The 21,094-nt window shown below is 42.0% G+C and overlaps 1 protein-coding gene across 4 annotated transcripts; it reads left to right on the top strand.

Annotated features, from left to right (window-relative positions):
- Window positions 1–239: 239 nt before the first annotated feature.
- On the top strand, window positions 240–12,216 carry CNBP (CCHC-type zinc finger nucleic acid binding protein). Of its 4 annotated transcripts, none has more exons than XM_034658866.1 (5): window positions 240–398; window positions 9,414–9,530; window positions 9,650–9,742; window positions 9,927–10,125; window positions 11,133–12,216. In XM_034658866.1, the coding sequence occupies exons 2-5, from the start codon at window positions 9,428–9,430 to the stop codon at window positions 11,248–11,250; spliced, it is 513 nt and encodes a 170-aa protein (XP_034514757.1). In that variant the 5' UTR covers window positions 240–398; window positions 9,414–9,427; the 3' UTR covers window positions 11,251–12,216. The 4 variants fall into 4 exon arrangements, with proteins under 4 accessions (XP_034514757.1, XP_034514756.1, XP_034514755.1 ...); XM_034658865.1 differs by having other exon boundaries at window positions 9,924–10,125; XM_034658864.1 differs by having other exon boundaries at window positions 9,414–9,551.
- The last annotated feature ends 8,878 nt before the right edge of the window (window positions 12,217–21,094 follow it).

Here is a 21,094-nt window from a genome sequence, read left to right as displayed (position 1 = left end):
ACACCCAAATTTCCTCCGGGTGGGGAGGGGCCTGGAATAAGCGGAAAAGGCCCGAGAAGGGTCGGGGCCTGGGGTTCCGGGCGGGAAAGGCCGCGCGCGGGGCACGCTGGGAAAAGCCGCGGCGCGCGGAGGTAGAGACCCGCCCCGCCCCGCGCCGCGCTCAAGCTGGGCGGCCCTCCTCGGGGGCGGCTCTGATTGGACGGCGGAGCTCCGCGTGCTGATTGGCCGCGTGGGCGAGGCGGAGGAGAGCCGTGCGCAGCGGCGTGTGTGGGGCCGTGTGCAGACCCGCGTGTGGCGCAGGCAAGGACCCTGAAAATAAACAGCCGCTATCTTGTGAGCCGCCTTCCCCGGGCCTGCGTCCGAGTCTCCGCCGCTGCGGGCCCGCTCAGACGCCGAAGGTGAGGGCCTAGAGTGGGGCCTGGGGTTGGGGGGAAGCCGCGTTGCGGGCCCTGGCCGAGGCGGACGGAGAGGTTGGGAGCGGTGAGGCGGCGATGGCGGCCGCACTCTGGCCTGCTGCTGCGTCAGGCGGGAAACTCGGCTGCCACCGCCGCCGCAAGCCCAGGTTTCCGGCCTGCCGCACGGGGGGCCCCCCCGCCCCCTTCCGTCGTGGGAAGCGGGGTCGCCGCGCCTCGGGGCCTCTTCCAGGGCCAAGGCCGCACCCCAGGCCGCGCGGCCTTAGAGCAAAAGAGGCCCGGGCCCGTGCGCCCTTTGGGACTGAGGCCCTGAGACTTCGAGGGTCGCGGAGTGCGGGACGGAGGTTCGGTTTGGCGGGAACTTACTGGAAGGAGGCTGGGTGGTGGGGAAAGGACCCTAGTGGTGGTGGGGGGGATGGGTTTGGGTATTTATGCAGGCCATGTGCTGGGGTAGTGGGCCTGGCGGGCCATGTGCCAAGGGTTCTGATGGGCTTAGAAAAGGGTCACTGAAGACGCGTTTGGGTTTATAGTGGTGGGATACTCTGCCAGAAGGTCTGAGAATCTTCGAAATTCGTACTCTCCATACTTGATAGCTTCCCGATTCTTGAATTTTTATCGTTGTTCAAATGCTAAGTTACTTCTCTAAACGTTGCAGTTCTAAAAGAGGCAGATAGGTCTCGCTTTCCGTGAATCGACGAAATCCAGTCGTTTCGTGGCTTATACAAACATAATTTAATTTGAAAATGAGACGTGAAAGTTAATGAGCCAGCCCCCGTCTAGATATTCCAAATGTGAAAACCTATTTCAGGACGACATAATTGCCCACATTTGGGTTTGGGTGTTGATTTTATTATGGGTAAGGCGTATGCTTGTTGCCACATGTTAACCACATGGCCTCAGCCACAGGGCACTTCGAAAGGAAGTGACTACATCTGGTTTTGGAGGTCTTCGAAAAAGAAAATATTGCTCAGTAGTCATCTGTGACTTGGGATAGTGTGTTTCAGTCATTACCCAGAAAGACCCAGGAGAGGGTAAGAAGCCAAGAGTCTAGGTTAATTTACATCCTGATCATACCCCATATACAAATTGTTTTTTAAAAAAGGTTTTCCTATTTTCCTGTTGTTTGACCCCTTTTTTTGAGAGAAACATAACCAGTTAATTTCCGCATGGACAAGTTACCTTAAATTAAGATAGTAACTTTGTTACTCTTGCTCAAGCACTATAAATTGCATATATGATTTTGAGGATTTTTAAAAGATGTATGAGATGAGATTCCTCTTAGGCTTCCCCCCACTTATGCAAAGCAGTCACTTTCAAATGCTTTAAAATTACTCTGATCATGGTTTAATCAAACCTCTACAAATGCCACGTTATGTAGGTACATGCTGTTTTTAGCTTGTTGAACCTGATTCTTGTCTATTCTGTACTGGAATATAAAAAGAATAACTTATTAGATTCCCAGGGGCTGAATTAAGGGCTTAAAATTTTTTCCAAATCACAACTCTTGGCAACAGGTTTTTTTAAGCTAACAGTGTATGTTTGGGTAGTTATCTGCAGATGTCACATTAGAAAACTTGGGTAAGGGGCGCCTGGGTGGCTCAGTCGTTTGGGCGGCTGCCTTCCACTCAGGTCATGACCCAGAGTCCTGGGATCAAGTCCTGCTCAGCGGGGAGCCTGCTTCTCCTTCTACCCCTTCCAGGCTTGTGCACGCTTTCTCTCAAATAAATAAATAAAATCTTAAGAAAACTTGGGTATGTCTTAGCAATCTAAAGGTCCACGTTTTCATACTGATGAGAGGTAATGTGTTTCAAACAAATGTGGAGTCAAATATTTGGAGCCAAATCAATGGAAGCCCAAAGGGCATTTATTACACTAGCATTTGAACAACTGGAACAGGCAGAGTGATCTCTTCTTTAAGGTATTATAAGTGGGTTTTGTAGATGGTTATGTGACTTTCTGGATTATTTTTGCCTTTTAAAAAAATTTTAATAAAAATATGTGGTACATACATGGGAAGTTACCAGATTAGTGCTTAAAAACAGTAGAACCGCAATTTGAGTAATTGGAATGGTCTGTTGGCTAAGCACTTGACCACAAGAGAGATTTTGCCCCCCCCCTTTGCAGGAGTGAGAGTTTTAAGAAATTGTTGGCTTCTTTCCTCTTCCTAGCCTTCTGACAGTAAGTGGAGAGCCAGAAGACTGATGCCAAGGCATCCTGGCCTGCTATGTGGAGAATGCTCTTTTCTTACTGTCTCACTTAATAGAACTCCTATTCTGGCAGTGTTAGTTGCTGCTGCAGTAAGGGCATGCTGTTGAGAATTCCAGTAAACTGTGCACCATTTTCATGTTATAAAAAACTGCTGGAATAATAAAGTGAGAGCTCATGGCCGCCAAAATGGGAGTTGTAAGTAGAATCTATTAATCAGTATGAGAGTGTAGTATAGTGATCACCTGGAGTGGCTCCATGATTACAAATGAGGCTATTAACTAGTGAAATCAGGTTGCCAGTCTTTGGATCTGTAGTGACACTCCTCTAAGTTCGACCACAAAGGTTAAGAAAATCTATCTCAGCTTAAAATTCAGGAGGGCTGTGTGATGGTATACTGTGAATAAATTTATAAATGGCTGTGGATTTTTAAAAGGTTGATCAGTTCTAGTTTCGATTTATCTAAAGAGAACAAATACTTTCGGCATTACAAATTAACGTGTTTTACGTGGTCTCAGATCTTCAGTCTCCTTATCAGTAAAATGGGAACAAGAATACATAACTTGCAGGGTTGTAAGGATTACAGATAATATGTTTATTAACCTTTGAGTCATAGTAGATATTTAGTTATTAGAACCTTAAAACCCTTTGGGGTAGTCAGGGTAGGAACCAGGATAAGAACCCAGAATCACTCCCAGTATTAACACTCTGGTCTCCTTTATTCTGGCCAGAATGCAGGTAATTTACAGAGTAACTTGCTTCCTTCCCTTCTGTCTGTAGTTTGTCTATCTTATAATAGTCTGATGTGTTTCAGTACCATGTTGGAACACTAAACTGATTTATTTGAACATAATGATGAGGGAGTACATAAGGGGGGGCAAAAGCGCCACTATGGTCTGGATATAGTTAGGTCAGCAGTGTGAATGAGTCAGGGATAACCCTAAACTTCAACGAAATAGAGATACAGTAAGTGTGAATACACACAAACACAGAGCTATGTTAGGAAAACCATATAAAACTGTAAAGATAGCCAGATCCACATCACACTTTGTTGCCCCCGCCCTTGCCTGTCACTACTTATTTTAAATATATTTATAGCCAGAGTTAGGGTCTTATTCATTGGAACTCACATTGTTAGTCTTGATGGTGTCCTGTTAAGATTTAAGTTTACTGGCTTTGTTCTTAGTATCAGAAATGTGGAACAGTTAACACTGATGAAGACAGGTTAGTATAACCAATAATCTTTTGCTATCAATTCCAGAATTTAAGCATAGATGAGTGTAAAGTAGTTGGACCTCTTAATTATATATGGCCTCTCGGTGAATTTTCAGTCTTTGCAGGTGATATCTTGACTGTCTTACTGCTGTCTGGCATGCCTTGTGCTCCTTTTAAGTGTGGTTTATGTCGTGAAAATTTGATACACAGAAAAGGAAGTGGAAACAGATTACTGATTTCGGTTGTTGGAAATGTGAAGTCGTTTGGAATTTACCCATATTTCTTACCTCTTCATTTCATTCAGGAAGTAGACCTTGAGATGGGAAACTTGAGTATGAGCAGAGTTTGCCCTATAATAATCCTACTCTGAGGCATTGCACTGGGTTCTAAACCACCTGTAAGTAATCTAACTTAATTGGGGGAAGGGTAGAAAGATTAAGTAGAAGACATAACCCTTAAAATTTAAGTTGAGCACCTGTTAAGGACAAGACACGTGGTAACAATTCTCATCCCGGATCAGTTTTTTTTTTTTTTTAAAGATTTTATTTATTTATGCGACAGAGACAGACAGCGAGAGAGGGAACACAAGCAGGGGGAGTGGGAGAGGAAGAAGCAGGCTCGTAGCGGAGGAGCCCGATATGGGGCTCGATCCCACAACGCCAGGATCATGGCCTGAGCCGAAGGCAGACGCTTAACTGCCGTGCCACCCAGGCGCCCCCATCCCGGATCAGTTTTATCATCCTTTCCTGATAAGGACAGATCTTGTATCTGAGGTAACACAGCAGGTGGATAAGTGGTTAACCCAGGCTTACCTGTTGGAGTCCCTAAATCTTCACTGTGTGACATCGGTGTAGATACAAGCAAAGATTTTTAGCAGAAGGAAGGAAATACATGCTCACCTTCTGCTTAGCAACAGTGAAAAGAAAGCATTTTGTCTTTTATCTTCATTAGCAAATACGTTTTGTAGCATTCCATGAAATATTAGAGGTCTAATTGATTGTGAATTCTTGAAATAGGATTTTATTAGATAATCCGAAATAAGCATTCTTGAATTTAGAGTGATTGTACATCCTCAATGAGTACGTAATTTAAAAATACATTGTTGACTTTTTTTTTTTAAGATTTTATGACAGCACACAAACTGTCAGGAAGGGAGAGAGAGAAGCGGACTCCCCACTGAGCAGGAAGCCCAACTTGGGGTTCAGTCCCAGGGACCTGGGATCATGACCTGAGCTAAAGGCAGATGCCCAGTGGCTGAACCACCCAGGCGCCCCTACATTGTTAAATTAATGGTGCAGTAACTTTTGTGATAGCAAGAATTTAGGTGTTAGTACTTGGTTAGATTGGGTTGGGTCTGTATAAGAAACAGAATTTATTTCATTCAGCAAATGATTATTGTCCCCTTCCCCCAAGCAGTTAAAATACTGAGTATAACTGCTACTAAAAGGATAATTATAGGGGCGCCTGGGTGGCACAGCAGTTAAGCGTCTGCCTTCGGCTCAGGGCGTGATCCCGGCGTTATGGGTTCGAGCCCCATCAGGCTCCTCCGCTGGGAGCCTGCTTCTTCCTCTCCCGCTCCCCCTGCTTGTGTTCCCTCTCTCGCTGGCTGTCTCTATCTGTCGAATGAATAAATAAATAAAATCTTTAAAAAAAAAAGGATAATTATATGGGGTGTTGTGATGATTGAAAGGTGAATTACTTGGTCTCTGCCCTCAAGGAATATGATAAAGGTCAATATGGTAGTGTCATCAGACAGATAATAATAAAGTACTGTGGGTTTTACTAGGAAGGAGAGTTCCAGGCTGGGAGATGTGGTCAGATTCTTTTATAAGAGTTGGCATTTGAGTTGGCCGTTGAAGGTTGGAAAAGGTTGTGACAGGTGGAGGGGGTGCAGGCAGGACAGTGCAGCAAAATTCCAGCCAGAAGTAGTCATAGAATCACAGAACCATAATTCTCAGCTGTCTTACTTTACTGCCTCTCCTTTTCATAGGGAATAGCATATGATTCTCTAAAGACCTTTTAACTAAATACATTTGCCTATAAGATGAATATTAGGATGGGGACCTGCTTCTAGGATAAGTGGCAGGTCTCTAAAACATGGTGGGAATCGGTTGGTTTAGTGTTACTGACAGACAAATCTATCACAGGGGGACTCAGTGAAAATGTAGAACAGCTAATTGTGATTGGCTTGGCCAAAGGGGGAGAAGGCAGATTGCATACACAGTACCTAAAGCTCAGTGGGAAGAACTTTTAAAAAGCATGTGGCCTACTGATGATGGATCTTTGGGATGTTAATGAAATGTTTCTTTTCTTTTTAAGATTTAGTATTTTTTTAACCTCAATTTACTCCTGTAAACAAAATTATGTCAGACTGAAATTTGTTGATGGCAAAGCAGATATCGAAAACTAGTTACCATGTATAAAGTTGCATATCTGTTTTTGTAGAATAGTTTAATTACTGTCTAAGTGAGAAATACTGCTTTCCCTAAATAATTTGTGGTTTATATAGAAATGATCACATTTCAACCAAATTTCAATTAGGAATTAGGGTGGGAAGAAGTAGAGTGTAGTGTTTAATCTTTTAGTGTTATTTTAACCAATTGTCTTCTTTCCAGAAGTACTTTTCCTATCATTTCTTTATCTTCTGTTCATTTTGGATCTGGATCCCATGAATAGAGAGAAGGCAGAATGGAAAAACAGTTCATGAAAAATGTACACGTAGATTAATAAGTTTTTGAATAGTTTTTTATTTATTTAAGATTTTATTTATTAGAGAGAGAGAGACAGCCAGCGAGAGAGGGAACACAAGCAAGGGGAGTGGGAGAGGAAGAAGCAGGCTCCCAGCGGAGGAGCTTGATACGGGGCTTGATCCCAGAACTCTGGGATCATGCCCTGAGCTGAACGCAGACACTTAACAACTGAGCCACCCAGGCGCCCCTTGAGTAGTTTTTTAAACTCATATTTCTGTGCTGAAAGTAAACCTAAAATTTTACTTGCTGACTTTATTCCCTGATAAACATGATTCATTTAACTCATTTCCTTTGTACTTTATTATGAAATAAACAGTGTCCTTTTAAAGCATCAGTCTAAGGGAGTGATTGTCCGAAACTAGCTTTAGGAATGCATATTGAATATGTGATCGTGATATTTTCTAAAAGAAAAGTTACCTTGTTTATATATATATATAACTTTTTAAAAGATTTTATTTATTAGAGAACAAGCAGGGGGAGGGGCAGGGGCAGAGGGAGAAGCAGGGTACCCGCTGAGCAGTGGTGCTTTGTCCCAGGACCCTGAGATCATGACCTGAGTGGAAGGCAGACACTTAACTGACTGAGCCACCTAGGCGCCCTGTGAGTGTGTGTGTGTGTGTGTGTGTGTGTGTAATTTTAAGATTTATTTGAGAGAGTATGAGTGGGGGGGGGAGAGGGAGAGAGAACCTCCAGCAGAACATGGAGCCTGACACAGAGCTCAGTCTCACAACCCTGAGATCATGACCTGAGCCAAAATTGAGAGTCAGACACTCAACCAACTTAGGCACCCAGGAGCCCCTCTTGTTTAAATATTAAATGATAAACTACTCAGGACTTGTCAAGTTGCCTGTATTACCTTGTGAAAGGAAGTGATCATTTTTGTGCAAAGAACTCATTGACAGCAATAGTTAAATGTGCTTAAATTGGTCTGGCTATAAACTGGAGAAGATGCAGAATGAAAATGAGGGTGAAGGGGAGGACAAGATACCATAAGCAGCTCTTTTCTGTGATTTTTATTTTTTTATTATTTTATCCTAACTCCTCTCTGGTGGAAACTAGTACTTTACATGACTTAAAAGGCTAATACCAGTAAAAGGAAGCAAATGTAATCTCATACTTTGCAAAAATACATTTTTAGTTTTTATTGGCTGTTTTCTTTTGACTAGAAATGTGCATTATGCATCTGAAACCAGTAACTTTTTTTTTTTTAATTTTAAGATTTATTTATTTGAGGGGGGTGAGGGGGAAGAGAATCTTAAGGACGTTCTCTGCTGAGCGTGGAGCCGGATGCAGGCTCAATCCCAGGGCCATGAGATCATGACCTGAGCCAAAATCACGGGTTGGACGCTTAACCAACTGAGCCACTCAGAAACCCCTGAAACTACTAACTCCTAGGTATCCCATGCAGGTCCCCACCTGTCCTTCCCCCGCCCCCCCTTTTTGGTAATGTGTTTATATGGTGAGTGGCAAGAATTGATAGATCTCTTTGAAAACTTACCCTGAATCTGATTGCAGAGGCTTGGGATAAGTATTGAGTTCTTTTGAATATTTGACAATGGAAACTTTTGAAACTGAACTTTAGCTTAATTTTTAGTTACTGGATTCTCTATAACTTAGCAGTGAACCAGTTACTGAAAGGGTGGTGGGGAAGGGGGTACTTTGCTATTTCGCTGCCATTTCAGCACAGGTTCGGTGCTGTGGTTGGTTTGGATAATTCCACCATCTAGTCAGTCTTAGTTGAAACAGTTTGTTTTGCTAGATCACGGTGCTTATGGCTTTGAGAGGGTAGTTAAAAAACTTAGTGTACTATGGCTTGACACTGGAAATAAGAGTAAAAATAATCACATGTGGAAGTGTGGAAATGTAAAAGTTACTACATTGTTCCGAGCTAGTTTGTTTTTTAAAAACCACTTTCCTAGGAGTTTCTCCTGCAACATTCCATTCTATTCCATTCTATTCCAGGAATAGTCCCTGTTTATTTTTAGATTGTTACATAAGAAGTATAAAATTCATTTGCTTTAGTGGGAGTTTTGCCCCCCCCTTTGTAAATAATACCCAATAAAGGAATCTTTATTCCAAGTAGCCTTGTTTTAAATGTGAAACTACAGAAAAGTTTAGAAAGAAGAGAATAAAAGAAAAAAATGGTCCCGGTGCTTTAGATGGTTTTAGCACTTTGGTGTACCCTTTTGTTTTTCTGATATTTTTAACATACTGTGTCCTCTAGAGAAAATTTATATCCTGCATTTTTGTCTAACATGTCTGCTCTAAAGAGTCTGCAGACAAGTGCTGCAGTATAGCTAGGCACTGTTAAATGCTAAAGTTAGAGAAATAGCTCTCTCTACCTGCCCCTCACTCTTGAAGTACATACTACAGCTCTGTTATTTTGAGCTATTCCAATTTTATGACCATTAAATAACTTCCAGTTGCCCAAAATAAAGTTTACTAGCTTGTAACCATGAAAATGTGTCCATTAAATTAGACCTTGAATGAGGTATTATTTCTAATAATGGATGTGCATTGATACCCTATAAATTCCATCACCCCATTAATAACTGAATTAACATTTGTATTAGTCCGTATATTCACAGTCTTGATGGTTTTAAAAATCAGAAATTATATCAAAATATGTGTTTTACATTTTTTCACTTCTAATGTATTTCTTAATAGGCATATAATGCCCAAGTACATTGTTGGTGGCTCTTTTTCTAACCAACATCATATGCTGGCTTCTTCCCCCAGAATAATTATCCAAAAATACACTATAAAAGGGCAATAAAAGTATAAAAGTAATTTCAAATAGTTTAACAATGTCATTTTTAATATTTCGAAGCTCTAACTGCAGCCATGAGCAGCAATGAGTGTTTCAAGTGTGGACGATCTGGCCATTGGGCCCGGGAATGCCCTACTGGCGGAGGCCGTGGTCGTGGAATGAGAAGCCGTGGCAGAGGTGGTTTTACCTCGGATAGAGGTATTTTTGTCGAATAAAAAATTTTGAAGCACTTCAGTATTTATTAGTATCATGACTGGTCTAATTAGCCGAATTCTTTTTGTTTTTGCCCAAAATAGGTTTCCAGTTTGTTTCCTCATCTCTTCCAGACATCTGTTACCGCTGTGGTGAGTCTGGTCATCTTGCCAAGGATTGTGATCTTCAAGAGGATGGTAAGTATTTAACACTTCCTTTTCGTACCCTTCTAGAATTTGGAGAGGTGAGCATGTGCTACTGCTACACATAGCATTGGAAAAGACTTTTTATCTTTGAAGTTTTTGTGTTGTATGGCTTAAAACAGCAGTGTTTTGTAAAGGTTTTATAGTCTTGGTCTGCTTCTTTTCCTTATTGTTGAAGCCTGCTATAACTGCGGTAGAGGTGGCCACATTGCCAAGGACTGCAAGGAGCCCAAGAGAGAGCGAGAGCAGTGCTGCTACAACTGTGGCAAACCAGGCCACCTGGCTCGTGACTGTGACCATGCGGATGAGCAGAAGTGCTATTCTTGTGGAGAATTTGGACACATTCAAAAAGACTGCACCAAAGTGAAGTGCTATAGGTAAGTTAGGGTGTTGCTGGAGGAAGGCTCATGGCAGAGATTATTTTAGAGGTGAGTAAGGTATGAATGGGATGGCATTGTGCACCAGTACGTTCAGTGAAGGTTGGCTGTGACCAGATGATACTGATTTTCAGCATATATAACCCGCAGCCTGTCTGTACGTTAGGCACTGTTCTGCCATTATGGCTTGTTGCTTATGGCATCTGGACAACTTACACAACTTTGGGATTTTTAATGTTTAAATTTAAAAATAAGAATGTTGTGCTGTAATTTGGAGTTTTCAGAGGCATTGTAGAAAACTATAATTTCTCATACACAAATCTTTTGTCCTGCAACCAGAAATCTTTGTGGATGAGACATAAAATGTACATATTTAAGGCATAAAATTTGATAAATTTTGATAAGTACCTACCAATGAAATCTTAGGGATTAATTTGTATAAAGGTACACCTTGGGGCACCTGGCTGGCTCAGTCAGAGGAGAGTGTGACTCTTGATCTTGGGGACATGATTTTGAGTCCCATGATGGGTATAGAGATTACTTAAATAAGACTTAAGAAAAAGGTACATCTTGGCCAATGTCATGGTTTTTCACATTTGGGGTGGGAGTGGAGGGGGCGGAGAGGGAATCCCAAGCAGGCTCTGCACCCAGCACAGAGTGGACCTTGGGGCTCAATCTCCTGACCGTGAGATCATGCCCTGGGCCGAAATTAAGAGTCAGTAGCTTAACCAACTGAGCCACCCAGGTGCCCCTGTTTTTGCTGTTTTGGTGTTTTTGGTGGCTCTCTTATGGTGAAAATTTTAATTTTATGGCTTAGGCTGCATAATTGAGTACTTTGTTATCTAATTCTTCCTTCCTGCTCTTAGTTTAGGGGTTAATGAGACTCTTGAGGGAAAAAATGCATTGCTTCATTTTCCATTGCTTTTTGTTCTGTAGTTATTGTTGCTTCAGTACGGTTTTGCATTTTCTGGGCACGTTGTGAAAACTCACTCTCTCTCTTTTTTAAGGTGTGGTGAAACTGGTCACGTAGCCATCAACTGCAGCAAGACAAGTGAAGTCAACTGTTACCGCTGTGGCGAGTCAGGGCACCTTGCACGGGAATGCACGATTGAAGCCACAGCCTAATTATTTTCCTTTGTCGCCCCTCCTTTTTCTGATTGATGGTTGTATTATTTTCTCTGAATCCTCTTCACTGGCCAAAGGTTGGCAGATAGAGGCTACTCCCAGGCCAGTGAGCTTTACTTGCCGTGTAAAAGGAGGAAAGGGGTGGAAAAAAATCGACTTTCTGCATTTAACTACAAAAAAAAAAAGTTTATGTTTAGTTTGGTAGAGGTGTTATGTATAATGCTTTGTTAAAGAACCCCCTTTCCATGCCACTGGTGAATAGGGATGGAGGAATGGGAAGAGTTGAGTCAGACCAGTAAGCCCGTTCTGGGTTTCTTGGATATGTTCCCATGTAGGAGGTAAAACCAATTCTGGAAGTATTTATGAGCTTCCATAAATAACTTTAATTTTAGCATAATGATGGCCTTGGATTGTCTGACCTCAGTAGCTGTTAAATAACACCAAGTAACATCTGTATCAGGCCCTACATAGAACATACCGTTGAGTGGGAGTAAACAAAACAAAAAGACGTGTGTTAATGGCTGTGCGAGAAAAATCAGGATAAAGGCCTAAACAGGAACAACTTCATCACAGCGTTGATGGCTCGATATACATAAGGTGATGGCAAAGGTTTAGAACACGTTTTTTCAAAGACTAAATCTAAAACCCAGAGTAAACATCTATGCTCAGAGTTAGCATAATTTGGAGTTATTCAGGAATTGCAGAGAAATGCATTTTCACAGAAATCAAGATGTTATTTTTGTATACTATATCACTTAGACAACTGTGTTTCATTTGCTGTAATCAGTTTTTAAAAGTCAGATGGAGAGCGCACCTGAAGTCCTAGAAAATAGAAATGTAATTTTAAACTATCCAATAAAGCTGGAGGAGGAAGGGGAGTTTGACTAAGTTCTTTTTGTTTCAAATTTTCATTAATGTATATAGTGCAAAATGCCATATTAAAGAGGGGAATGTGGAGGACTAAAAGCTGACAGTTTGGACTTTTCTTTGTGTACTAACTCAGTTATATCTTCAGTAATGAAAAACAGCTATTACAAGGAAGCATAGGTTTTAGATCCTTCGGTGTCCTGTTTTGCAGGGATATAAGAAATTCTCTTTGTAACCCATTATAATGCTCTGCTTCAGCTCTGTGTTCATTCTCAATAGTTTTAATGCCATTATTATGTTTTAGCATTTAATATTTTTCTTGGCATCACAAAGATCTGAAATGTTAAATTCCTTGTTTTTCTAGGATTTGTTCTGGAAGTGAGGTGGACCTTAGAAATCACTTGGTTTAACGAACGAACTCACTTTATACCTGAGTTTTTGGAAGCTTAACTTGCTTGAAAAATGTACAGCTCTCTAGAGTCTAGAACCTACTCATGTATCCCTCCCACCCGATGTCCTCTTTTTTTTTTTTTTTTTTGCGCCCCCCCCCCCCAAACTATAGTTAGTGGCTTATGCTTTCCCAACTTAATTTATTTTTTTCCCTTCACGCTGCCATGTGATTCTTCACATTGGATATAGTGAGTTTTTCATCCTCAGGTCTGGTCAATTTGTGACCCATTGCAGGTTAGTTAAGATGTTGGTGTCTGAGCTGTGCTGTGCCAATTCCTACTTTGTCTGATTAATAGTCAAAAGCAGGCAAAAAAAAGTGTGAACCCCTGACATGTTGGTCCTTTAACTCATGAATACAAGCTAACAAGAGTCTTTCTCCTTTGATAGTTGTATTGAGCAAATGATACATATCAGATGTTAACTAAGCATGTTAAATGTCTTGATAATTTTTGTTTCTATTGCAAGTAAAAGCATTTAAAGGAAGACCTATTTTCAAAGGCATCACTGTTAAATGTAGTTTCAGGTTTGGGGGTGATACACATGGGGTCATTTTCCCCCAAGTTTTTCAGCCTCAAGTTGGAAAACGAGATATTTAGAACTGCTTTACTTCACACAACCGTTCTTTGTGCTGCATTTGTAGTACCTAGCAGCCTTTTGTTTCAAGCCCTCTGATACACATAACTCAGGGCCTATTCACAGGCCACATAAGTGTTCTTTCATAAGTTGTGTTTAGTTGCATTGACCTTGATGACTGAGCAAGTACAACGTGAAAATATGTGTATTCTGGGGAATTCAAGCTAATTGCTGAGAGCCAATGAGCAATTCCTGTAGCAATTCAGGATGTGTCATAAGACTTTTTTTTTTTTTTAAGATTATTTTATGGGGGGGGAAGAGCGAAAGAATCCTCAAGCAGACTCCCCACTGAGTGTGGAGCCTGACATTGGGCTCAGTCCCAGGACCTTGAGATCATGGCCTGAGCTGAAACCAAGAGTTGGACACGCAACCAGCTGAGCCACTCAGGAGCCCTGTAAGACTTGGTTTTAAGCAACTTTTTAAAAATCGTTTTCGGATAGTAAGTAGCATTGCCTTAATAGATAAGTGGTTCTGTCAAAAGTGAAGTTTGTTTGGGGTTTAGCAGCTTTCATTATGGGTAAGAAACCAATCCCCCCTTTATGTAAGGTCTGCTGAGATTCCTATCCCTGCAAGGTAGATAAAAGAGCAAGGATTTCTCTTGTAACAAGGATTGAGGGGATGATGGAAAGATAAGTGGAGGTGCTACCATGAATTTTGCATTGTCTAACATTTTCATCTTTGCATCCCTGTTAAGTTTTGCTGCCTTTTTGCATACTTCCAGAATAGCTGTTTCTCCTCAGCCTTTTGAAGCTGCTTCAACATGACTTAAATGGAGTGGATCAGAGGGAGTTCTTGCCTACAAACTTACTTTGAAGAATTTAATAAAGAATAGTTAAAAGAATAATCCATACATTGAGGGGTGCCTGCCTGGCTCAGCATGCAACTATTGATCTTGTCCTGAGTTCAGGCCCCACACTGGGCTTTGGAGCTTACATTTAAAAAAAAAATAGGTCATGCTCTTGGGGTTGCGAGATCAAGCCCTGCGTCCTGCTGTACACTGGGCATGGAACCTGCTTGAGATTCTCCCCTTCTACCTCTGTTCCCGCCCCCCTGCTCGTACATGCGCTCTCAAAAAAAAAAAACAACATTCAAACTGAACATTCATCTTAGATATTCATAGCAAAGCTACGTTATTAAGTAGTTTTTTTTTTTAAGATTTTATTTGAGAGCATGTGAGAGAGAACATGAGGTGGGGAAGAGGCAGACTCCCTGCTGAGCAGGGAACCCAATGCGGGGCTCAGTCCCAGAACCCCGGGATCAAGACCTGAGCTGATGGCAGACACTTCACCAACTGAGCCACCCAGTCACCCCTATTAAGTAGTATTTTAAAATGTTAACTTCAGTGATCTTTGAAACTTCATTGAAGATTTGAGAGAGAATGAGCCCGGGGGAGGGGGGTAGAGTGAGAGAATCTCAAGCGGACTCCCCACTGAGCACGAAGCCCGAGATAATGAGCCGAAATGAAAAGTCAGATGCCTAACTGAGCCACCCACGTGCCCCTGCTTGGACACTTCAAAGACAATTGAAAAGATTCCTTTCCCTATAGCAGATAAGTCAAGAATTCTATTCGCTACACGACCAATGTGCTGTATCGCAGTGAAAAGTTAAAGTGATGGTGTTACGGTAGTGACACTGGTTATGCTTTTAGGAGTCCGCCGCCGCACTGCAGTATAGTGAAAAATTGCACGTGGCTTTTGATGAGTAGCACAGGACTTTGGGGTAGTTGGTTTCTAGAAAACATTTAGATTATGCTGTGGTACAGGTTCCCTTGTAACTTCGTCTACTTGAAAGTGTCAGAATTAAAACCTTAAGAGTAGGGGGAGTTAAGTTTTTAGTGCATATTTGTCTTTTACCATCGGTCTCTTACTATTTTGGATGTGTTTGCCTTAGTATGTAGTAGTATTTGTTGTGATAGTCTAAGTAAAACTTCATGATACTGAAAATTCTTGAAAAGATTGGGTCATGTTTGTTTTTGTGGCAGACCCTGGTATGTTATAGTAAGCATTAAACATTGCATTTTCTGTGTGTAACCTCAAGTATTGGGCTACTGTTGTGAGTCTTGTGTGCTTGATGTGAAGAGCAAGTAACTGCTGAAGCAGTGGAGAGGTGCGAATCTTAGCAACAACCTCATAGCTGGGAGATAGTAACCTCTAGAATTAGACATGCAGGCATTTGGCTCTAATTTGTCTAGACGGGTCCTGAGCTATCAGTATTTTATAAGCTTCCAGATGTTTCTCAGGTACCACTGGATTGAAAACCATTGGTGTAAGTAACCAAGGTCATAGTCCCGGTGGTGTAGTTGGAATTTGAGAACATAGTCCTGTACTTATGCTCTTAATTATAGTGGTTCGTGTGTAATTATGCTTTCTTGCTTTAGAATGGAAAGAACATTCATTACACATAACTGCTTCACAGCTGTCCGTTTTCAACCCCACAACAAACCTTTACAAGGAACTTAGCTGCAAATGTTTTGATAGCAAGCTGTGGTGTTTTACCTCCTAAGGTAGCTGGTACATGTCTGAATGCAAGGTTGATGGTAGTGTTTTCTTAAAAATAACAAGCCTGTCTTTTTTGACTGACTTCTTCATTTTCACTCGTAAGAATATCCTTTCCTAAATGGGCCCGAGGAGATTTCTGTTGAGTAGTGTGGGTGCATTTTTGTCTTGATCCTTCCTGGTCTTTTTTTCTCCCAGCTATTGTGGTTCTTGGTTTTCAGCATTGAAGTTTTCATTTAGGTTACTTTGCAGTGACCTGACTACTCTTGTCTCCCGAGAGAACATTACTAAGTGACCAGACTTACGCAAAAATAATTTGGTGGCAGACAGGTCATTAAGTGAATTTTTCCACTTGACTGAGATGGACTTCTTTCCTAAGTGTGGCTACTTCATTGCTTTGCCTTCACAGAGTAACCATCCTTTGCCTTTACATTCATTTCAAATATTCTTAGTTGCAGTTAGCATGCCCTCGTGTGCCCCCAATAATGAAAGTCATTGGAGAGGAGTTACCACAGTGGGACCTCAATTTAAAGTGGATGCAAGTGGGATGGAACACGGGGAACAGTTCCCCTGGAAGGAGAGTAGGGAACTCCAGTCCTGCCTACTACATTTATACTTCCTGGATCAGGCCGCAGAGATGCATGGAATAGGCACATGTACTTGATGTCTGATGCTTAGTTGACACACCTGCCATTTATGAGGCAATCAGCTACTGGGGTTCTGAGAGCCTCCTAATCAAGAACTGATTTTACCTGGTGGAGTGGTTCAGAGTCAGAAGATTTTTGGCTGATTTAGGTATAAAGCTCCTTAGAGGAATGGGCATTCATTCAGTGCTTCCAGGTGGTATTTTTAATTTGGAAAAGTCAGAAACTATATTTGTGCAAACTATATGGTGTAACACAGATGAGGTGACAGTCTTCAAGCTATGGCCATTTGCTTGTCTGCTAACGTTTTTGGGTGATAGCTTCCATGAAGCGAACCTGAATTGATAGGGCAAGAGGTCAGAGCTTATAGTCAGATTTTTTTTTTTTCTGAGTAGGACGAAAATTTACAGGCAAGATTTTTGCTTTTTACATTTTTAAACCGTAGAGCTGAGGGCTTAAGCAGAAGCAAAAACTTACTTGTCATTGACTTTCAAACCTTTGCTGATTCTCTATTGTGAATGGAAGAGAAAGTCAATTCGCTCTAGTGGTTTTTGTGCCAAATTTCAGAATTAGATCACAATTTTCCTAGCTGCCAAGTTTATAATGACTTTTTAAAAAATTGCTTCATTAACAGGTTTCTGAATCAGATCAACCAAAATGCCTTGGAATTGGAATACTTGCAAAATGATAAGTAGTGTATGGAGGAAACACAAATTTCCATTTGATTTCATTTTAATTTTTTCTTGCTGGGTCAGGATCCAAATGCTCTGTATACACTGCATTTGGTAATGTCAAATCTGTTAGTTGCCTGTCCTTTTTGGAAAAAACAAATTGAAGAATTCTAATGATGTGCATTTGGTTGATTGTACCCTTGTAGTAGTGTTTCATATGGTTTTTATCTCCCAGAGTTTGGTGGTAGTCAGGTCTGGAAGCTTGATTATGTTTTGATTAGTGTTTTCAGGCTAGGTAAATCAGAGAGGGCGCCATGTACTTCCTGGTGCATCACAGCAGGGGGTGGGTAATGTCAGCTTGCCTTACTGCTGGTGATAATAGTCTTGATTAGTAGGTTCGGGTGATTTCAGTGTTTTCTATTATAAAGTCTTCCATCAGCCTTGCACTACATGGTTTTAGCAGCCATGGATGATAAACAGATTTCTACCGATACTTCAGTCATAAAGAACAATTAGTGGAGGGACCTTAAATCCTTAAAAATGCAAGCCCAGGATGGAAGACCCCAGGAGTTAATGTGTTTGACTTCTAAATGCTGGCCAAGTTATCTTGTACTTTCTCCCTCAAGGTCTATTGGTACTACGGTACCTGGGCCTCCAAAAACCTTATTTTAGCTGGAGGGCCTTGCACATTTTGGGGACCGTAGCATTATGCACTAGTATAGGCTGTGGTGTCAGACTTCACTGGAATCTCTGCTCCAAGTAAGTTTTAGTTTATATTTGAAACAACAGGTAGCTCTAAGCTCCAGTTTCCTCAGCTATAAAGTGAAAACAAAAACAAAACCCTTGTATTTTGCAGGATCACTGTGACGGATTACATGAAACGTTATTCGTAAAGGGCCTACCACTTACTGAAATAATAAGTGGTACTTTTCTTATGCAAACTTCCTACAGTCCCACCAGATTGTTTGTATGCCACCTGAGAGGAATACCTCTCAGTGTGTTGGGCAAGTCTGAAATAAGGCTTGGTCGAACCAGTTCAGGGACACCTTTAATGCATGCCACTAACTCCGCGGTCTTTGGAAGTCAGCAGATGGTGATATGAGTGAAGCTGGTCAGCTGGGATATGGAGGAGGTGGAGAGAACTGGGGAAGAGCCCATGTCCCTCTGGGGACAATAGCTACTTGGCTCCTCTTAATTGAGAGATTCTCTAATGCTTTAGTGCATGGAGGAGCAGTCCACTATTTTCAACACTTGAGTAATGCGTACCCTGTTAAACCTGAGGAACATTTTGAAAATCAGTTTTTCTTAGGCGTTTTGATCTTGATTCTAAATTTGTTCTAAATTTAACTTTGGAAATTTAATCTGGCTTTGAAAATGTGAAACAGAAACACTATAAATATAATGGTTTAAAGTTTTATTAATAACTTTAAATTTTTCTGCCTTTGTGATGTTCCAATCATACACCTTCCTAATGATTTTAATTTTTTTAAAGTTTAACCTCTACACCCAAGATGGGGTGCAAACCCATGACCCTGAGATCAAGAGTCACACACTCCTTTGACTGAGCCGGCCAGATGCCTCAGGATTTTATAATTCTACCATATTCCATTTTTATACTTGTTCTTGAGTATACAACACTCTCAGACCCAAGAGAAAAAGGATGCCATCTCATCTCCAGTTATCAGCATGGGAGTTTCTGGTATTTGGGCTGGTTAACCCTAGATGAGGACATAGAAGCCCAAGGGTGATTAAAATCTGAGACGCTGCAAGTGAGGTTGAATCGTCTTTTGTAACAGTTTCTCCTAGTATGATTGTTGAGCAACAGGTCTCCCAGTCCTTATCTTTCAAGCACATTTAAAAATATCTGCACTCTTTCCCAAAAACGAAGTGTTCTTGCAATATTGTTTTTAATTAGGCCACAGATATTGATCAGACATTTTTGTTCTCTGTATAGTTTATAAATTTTCTGGATTGTTTAGCTGATATTGGACATTTTTATTCAGTTCTTCACAGGTGAAAAGTACACTTAAAAGTACATCTATGTAATAAGTACTTTCTGTGTAACAAGTTCCCTTAGCAGAACTTCATATTCCTATCTTTGCAACTAGTTCTTGTACACTTTAAATTTTTCTTAGCAAAATTATGAACATGGGCTTTTACAAATTCCATTATTTTTTTAAAAGATTTTACTTATTTATTAGAGGATGGAGGGGAGGGCCAGAGGGAGAGGGAGCAAGAATCTCAAGCAGACCCTGTGCTGAGCAGGGAGCCCGAGGTGGGGCTTGATTTTATGACCCTGAAATCATGGCCTGAGGTGAAACCCAGAGTCCAGTGCTCACCCGACCATGTGACCCAAGCACCCCTCATTTTTATTATCACTGTTAGTTCCCTGTTGATGTTGTAACTTTATCACATCCCAAAAGTCCTTTGGCCAGTAACATTCACAGGTGTTGGGGATTAGGACACGTACATCTTTGGCAGGTTGTTATTCTTCCTACCTTAGTCTGGACTCTGGCCCCTACAGATTTCACAGGCATCTCACGTGCAGAATGCATTCATTTCATCCCAGCGTCACCCAAAGTGTCAGATATTGCACACCATCAAAGCAACATCTTTTTTTTTTTTTTTTTTAGATTTTATTTATTCGACAGAGATAGAGACAGCCAGCGAGAGAGGGAACACAAGCAGGGGGAGTGGGAGAGGAAGAAGCAGGCTCATAGCAGAGGAGCCTGATGTAGGGCTCGATCCCACAAAGCCAGGATCACGCCCTGAGCCGAAGGCAGACGCTTAACCGCTGTGCCACCCAGGTGCCCCCAAAGCAGCATCTCTTAAGTCTCGGATCTGAAGTCCCAAGTCTCACTGTCTAAATCAGGTATAGGTGAGAGCTTGGTATGACCTATCCTGGGGTGAAATTCCTCCCCATCTGTGGTTTTACAACCTGCTTTTAAGTTATCTGCTCCCAAAAGTCAATGGTAAGCTAGGTAGAGGACATAAGTAATAGACATGGCCCTTCAAAATGGGAGGAAATAGGAAAAAGGAGTCACCTGAGGGTGACTGGGCTCCCTGAGGGTATTCTCTGGGCTCAAGCTGACTTCCCAGGAGTCCTCCCTTTTTTCTTTTAAATAATTTTTATTTTGTTAATTAGCCACCATACAGTACATCCCCAGTTTTTTCTCTTTTCTCTCTTTTTTAAAGATTTTTTTTTGATGCAAGAATGAGCACAAGTAGGGGGAGAGGCGGGCAGAGGGAGAGGGAGCAGACTCCCCGCTGAGCAGAGGGCCCAATATGGGGCTCGATCCCAGGACCATAGGATCAGGACCCAAGCCAAAGGCAGATGCTTCACCGACTGAGCCACCCAGACACCACTAGCTCTCCCTTTTTCATGAAGGGTAGCTCTTGTTTATAACTGAGTAGTTTTTTTTTTTCTTCAGACTTTATTTAAGGGCTCCTGGGTCATGATCCCAGGGTCCTGGCATCGAGTCCTACATGCGGCTCGCTGCTCAGCGGGGAGCCTGCTTCTCCCTCTCCCTCTGCCTGCCTCTCTCTGTCAAATAAAATCTTTTTAAAAAACCAGACTATTGGGGCGCCTAGGTGGCACAGCAGTTAAGCGTCTGCCTTTGGCTTAGGGCGTGATCCCGGCGTTATAGGATCGAGCCCCACATCAGTCTCCTCTGCTATGAGCCTGCTTCTTCCTCTCCCACTCCCCCTGCTTGTGTTCCCTCTCTCGCTGGCTGTCTCTATCCCTGTCGAATAAATAAAATCTTTTTTAAAAAACCAGACAGTTTGTCAGCACGAGCACAAGCAGCGGGAGTGGCAGGCAGAGAAGCAGGCTTCCCGCTGAGCAAGGAGCGGGGTGCAGGACTCGATCCAAGGACCTACCTGAGCCAAAGGCAAATGCTTGACTGACTGAGCCACCCAGGTGTCCCAATGTAGCTGAATAGTTTTATCAACTTGCTTCCACTTAAAAAGTTTTGGGAATTCAGGGGCGCCTGGGTGGCTTAGTCGTTAAGCGTCTGCCTTCGGCTCAGGGTGTGATCCCGGCGTTCTGGGATGGAGCCCCACATCGGGCTCCTCCGCTAGGAGC

The sequence above is a fragment of the Ailuropoda melanoleuca genome, chromosome 4, assembly GCF_002007445.2.
Source record: "Ailuropoda melanoleuca isolate Jingjing chromosome 4, ASM200744v2, whole genome shotgun sequence".
NCBI classification, from domain to species: Eukaryota; Metazoa; Chordata; class Mammalia; order Carnivora; family Ursidae; genus Ailuropoda; species Ailuropoda melanoleuca.
This window is presented reverse-complemented; position numbering and strand designations above follow the sequence as displayed.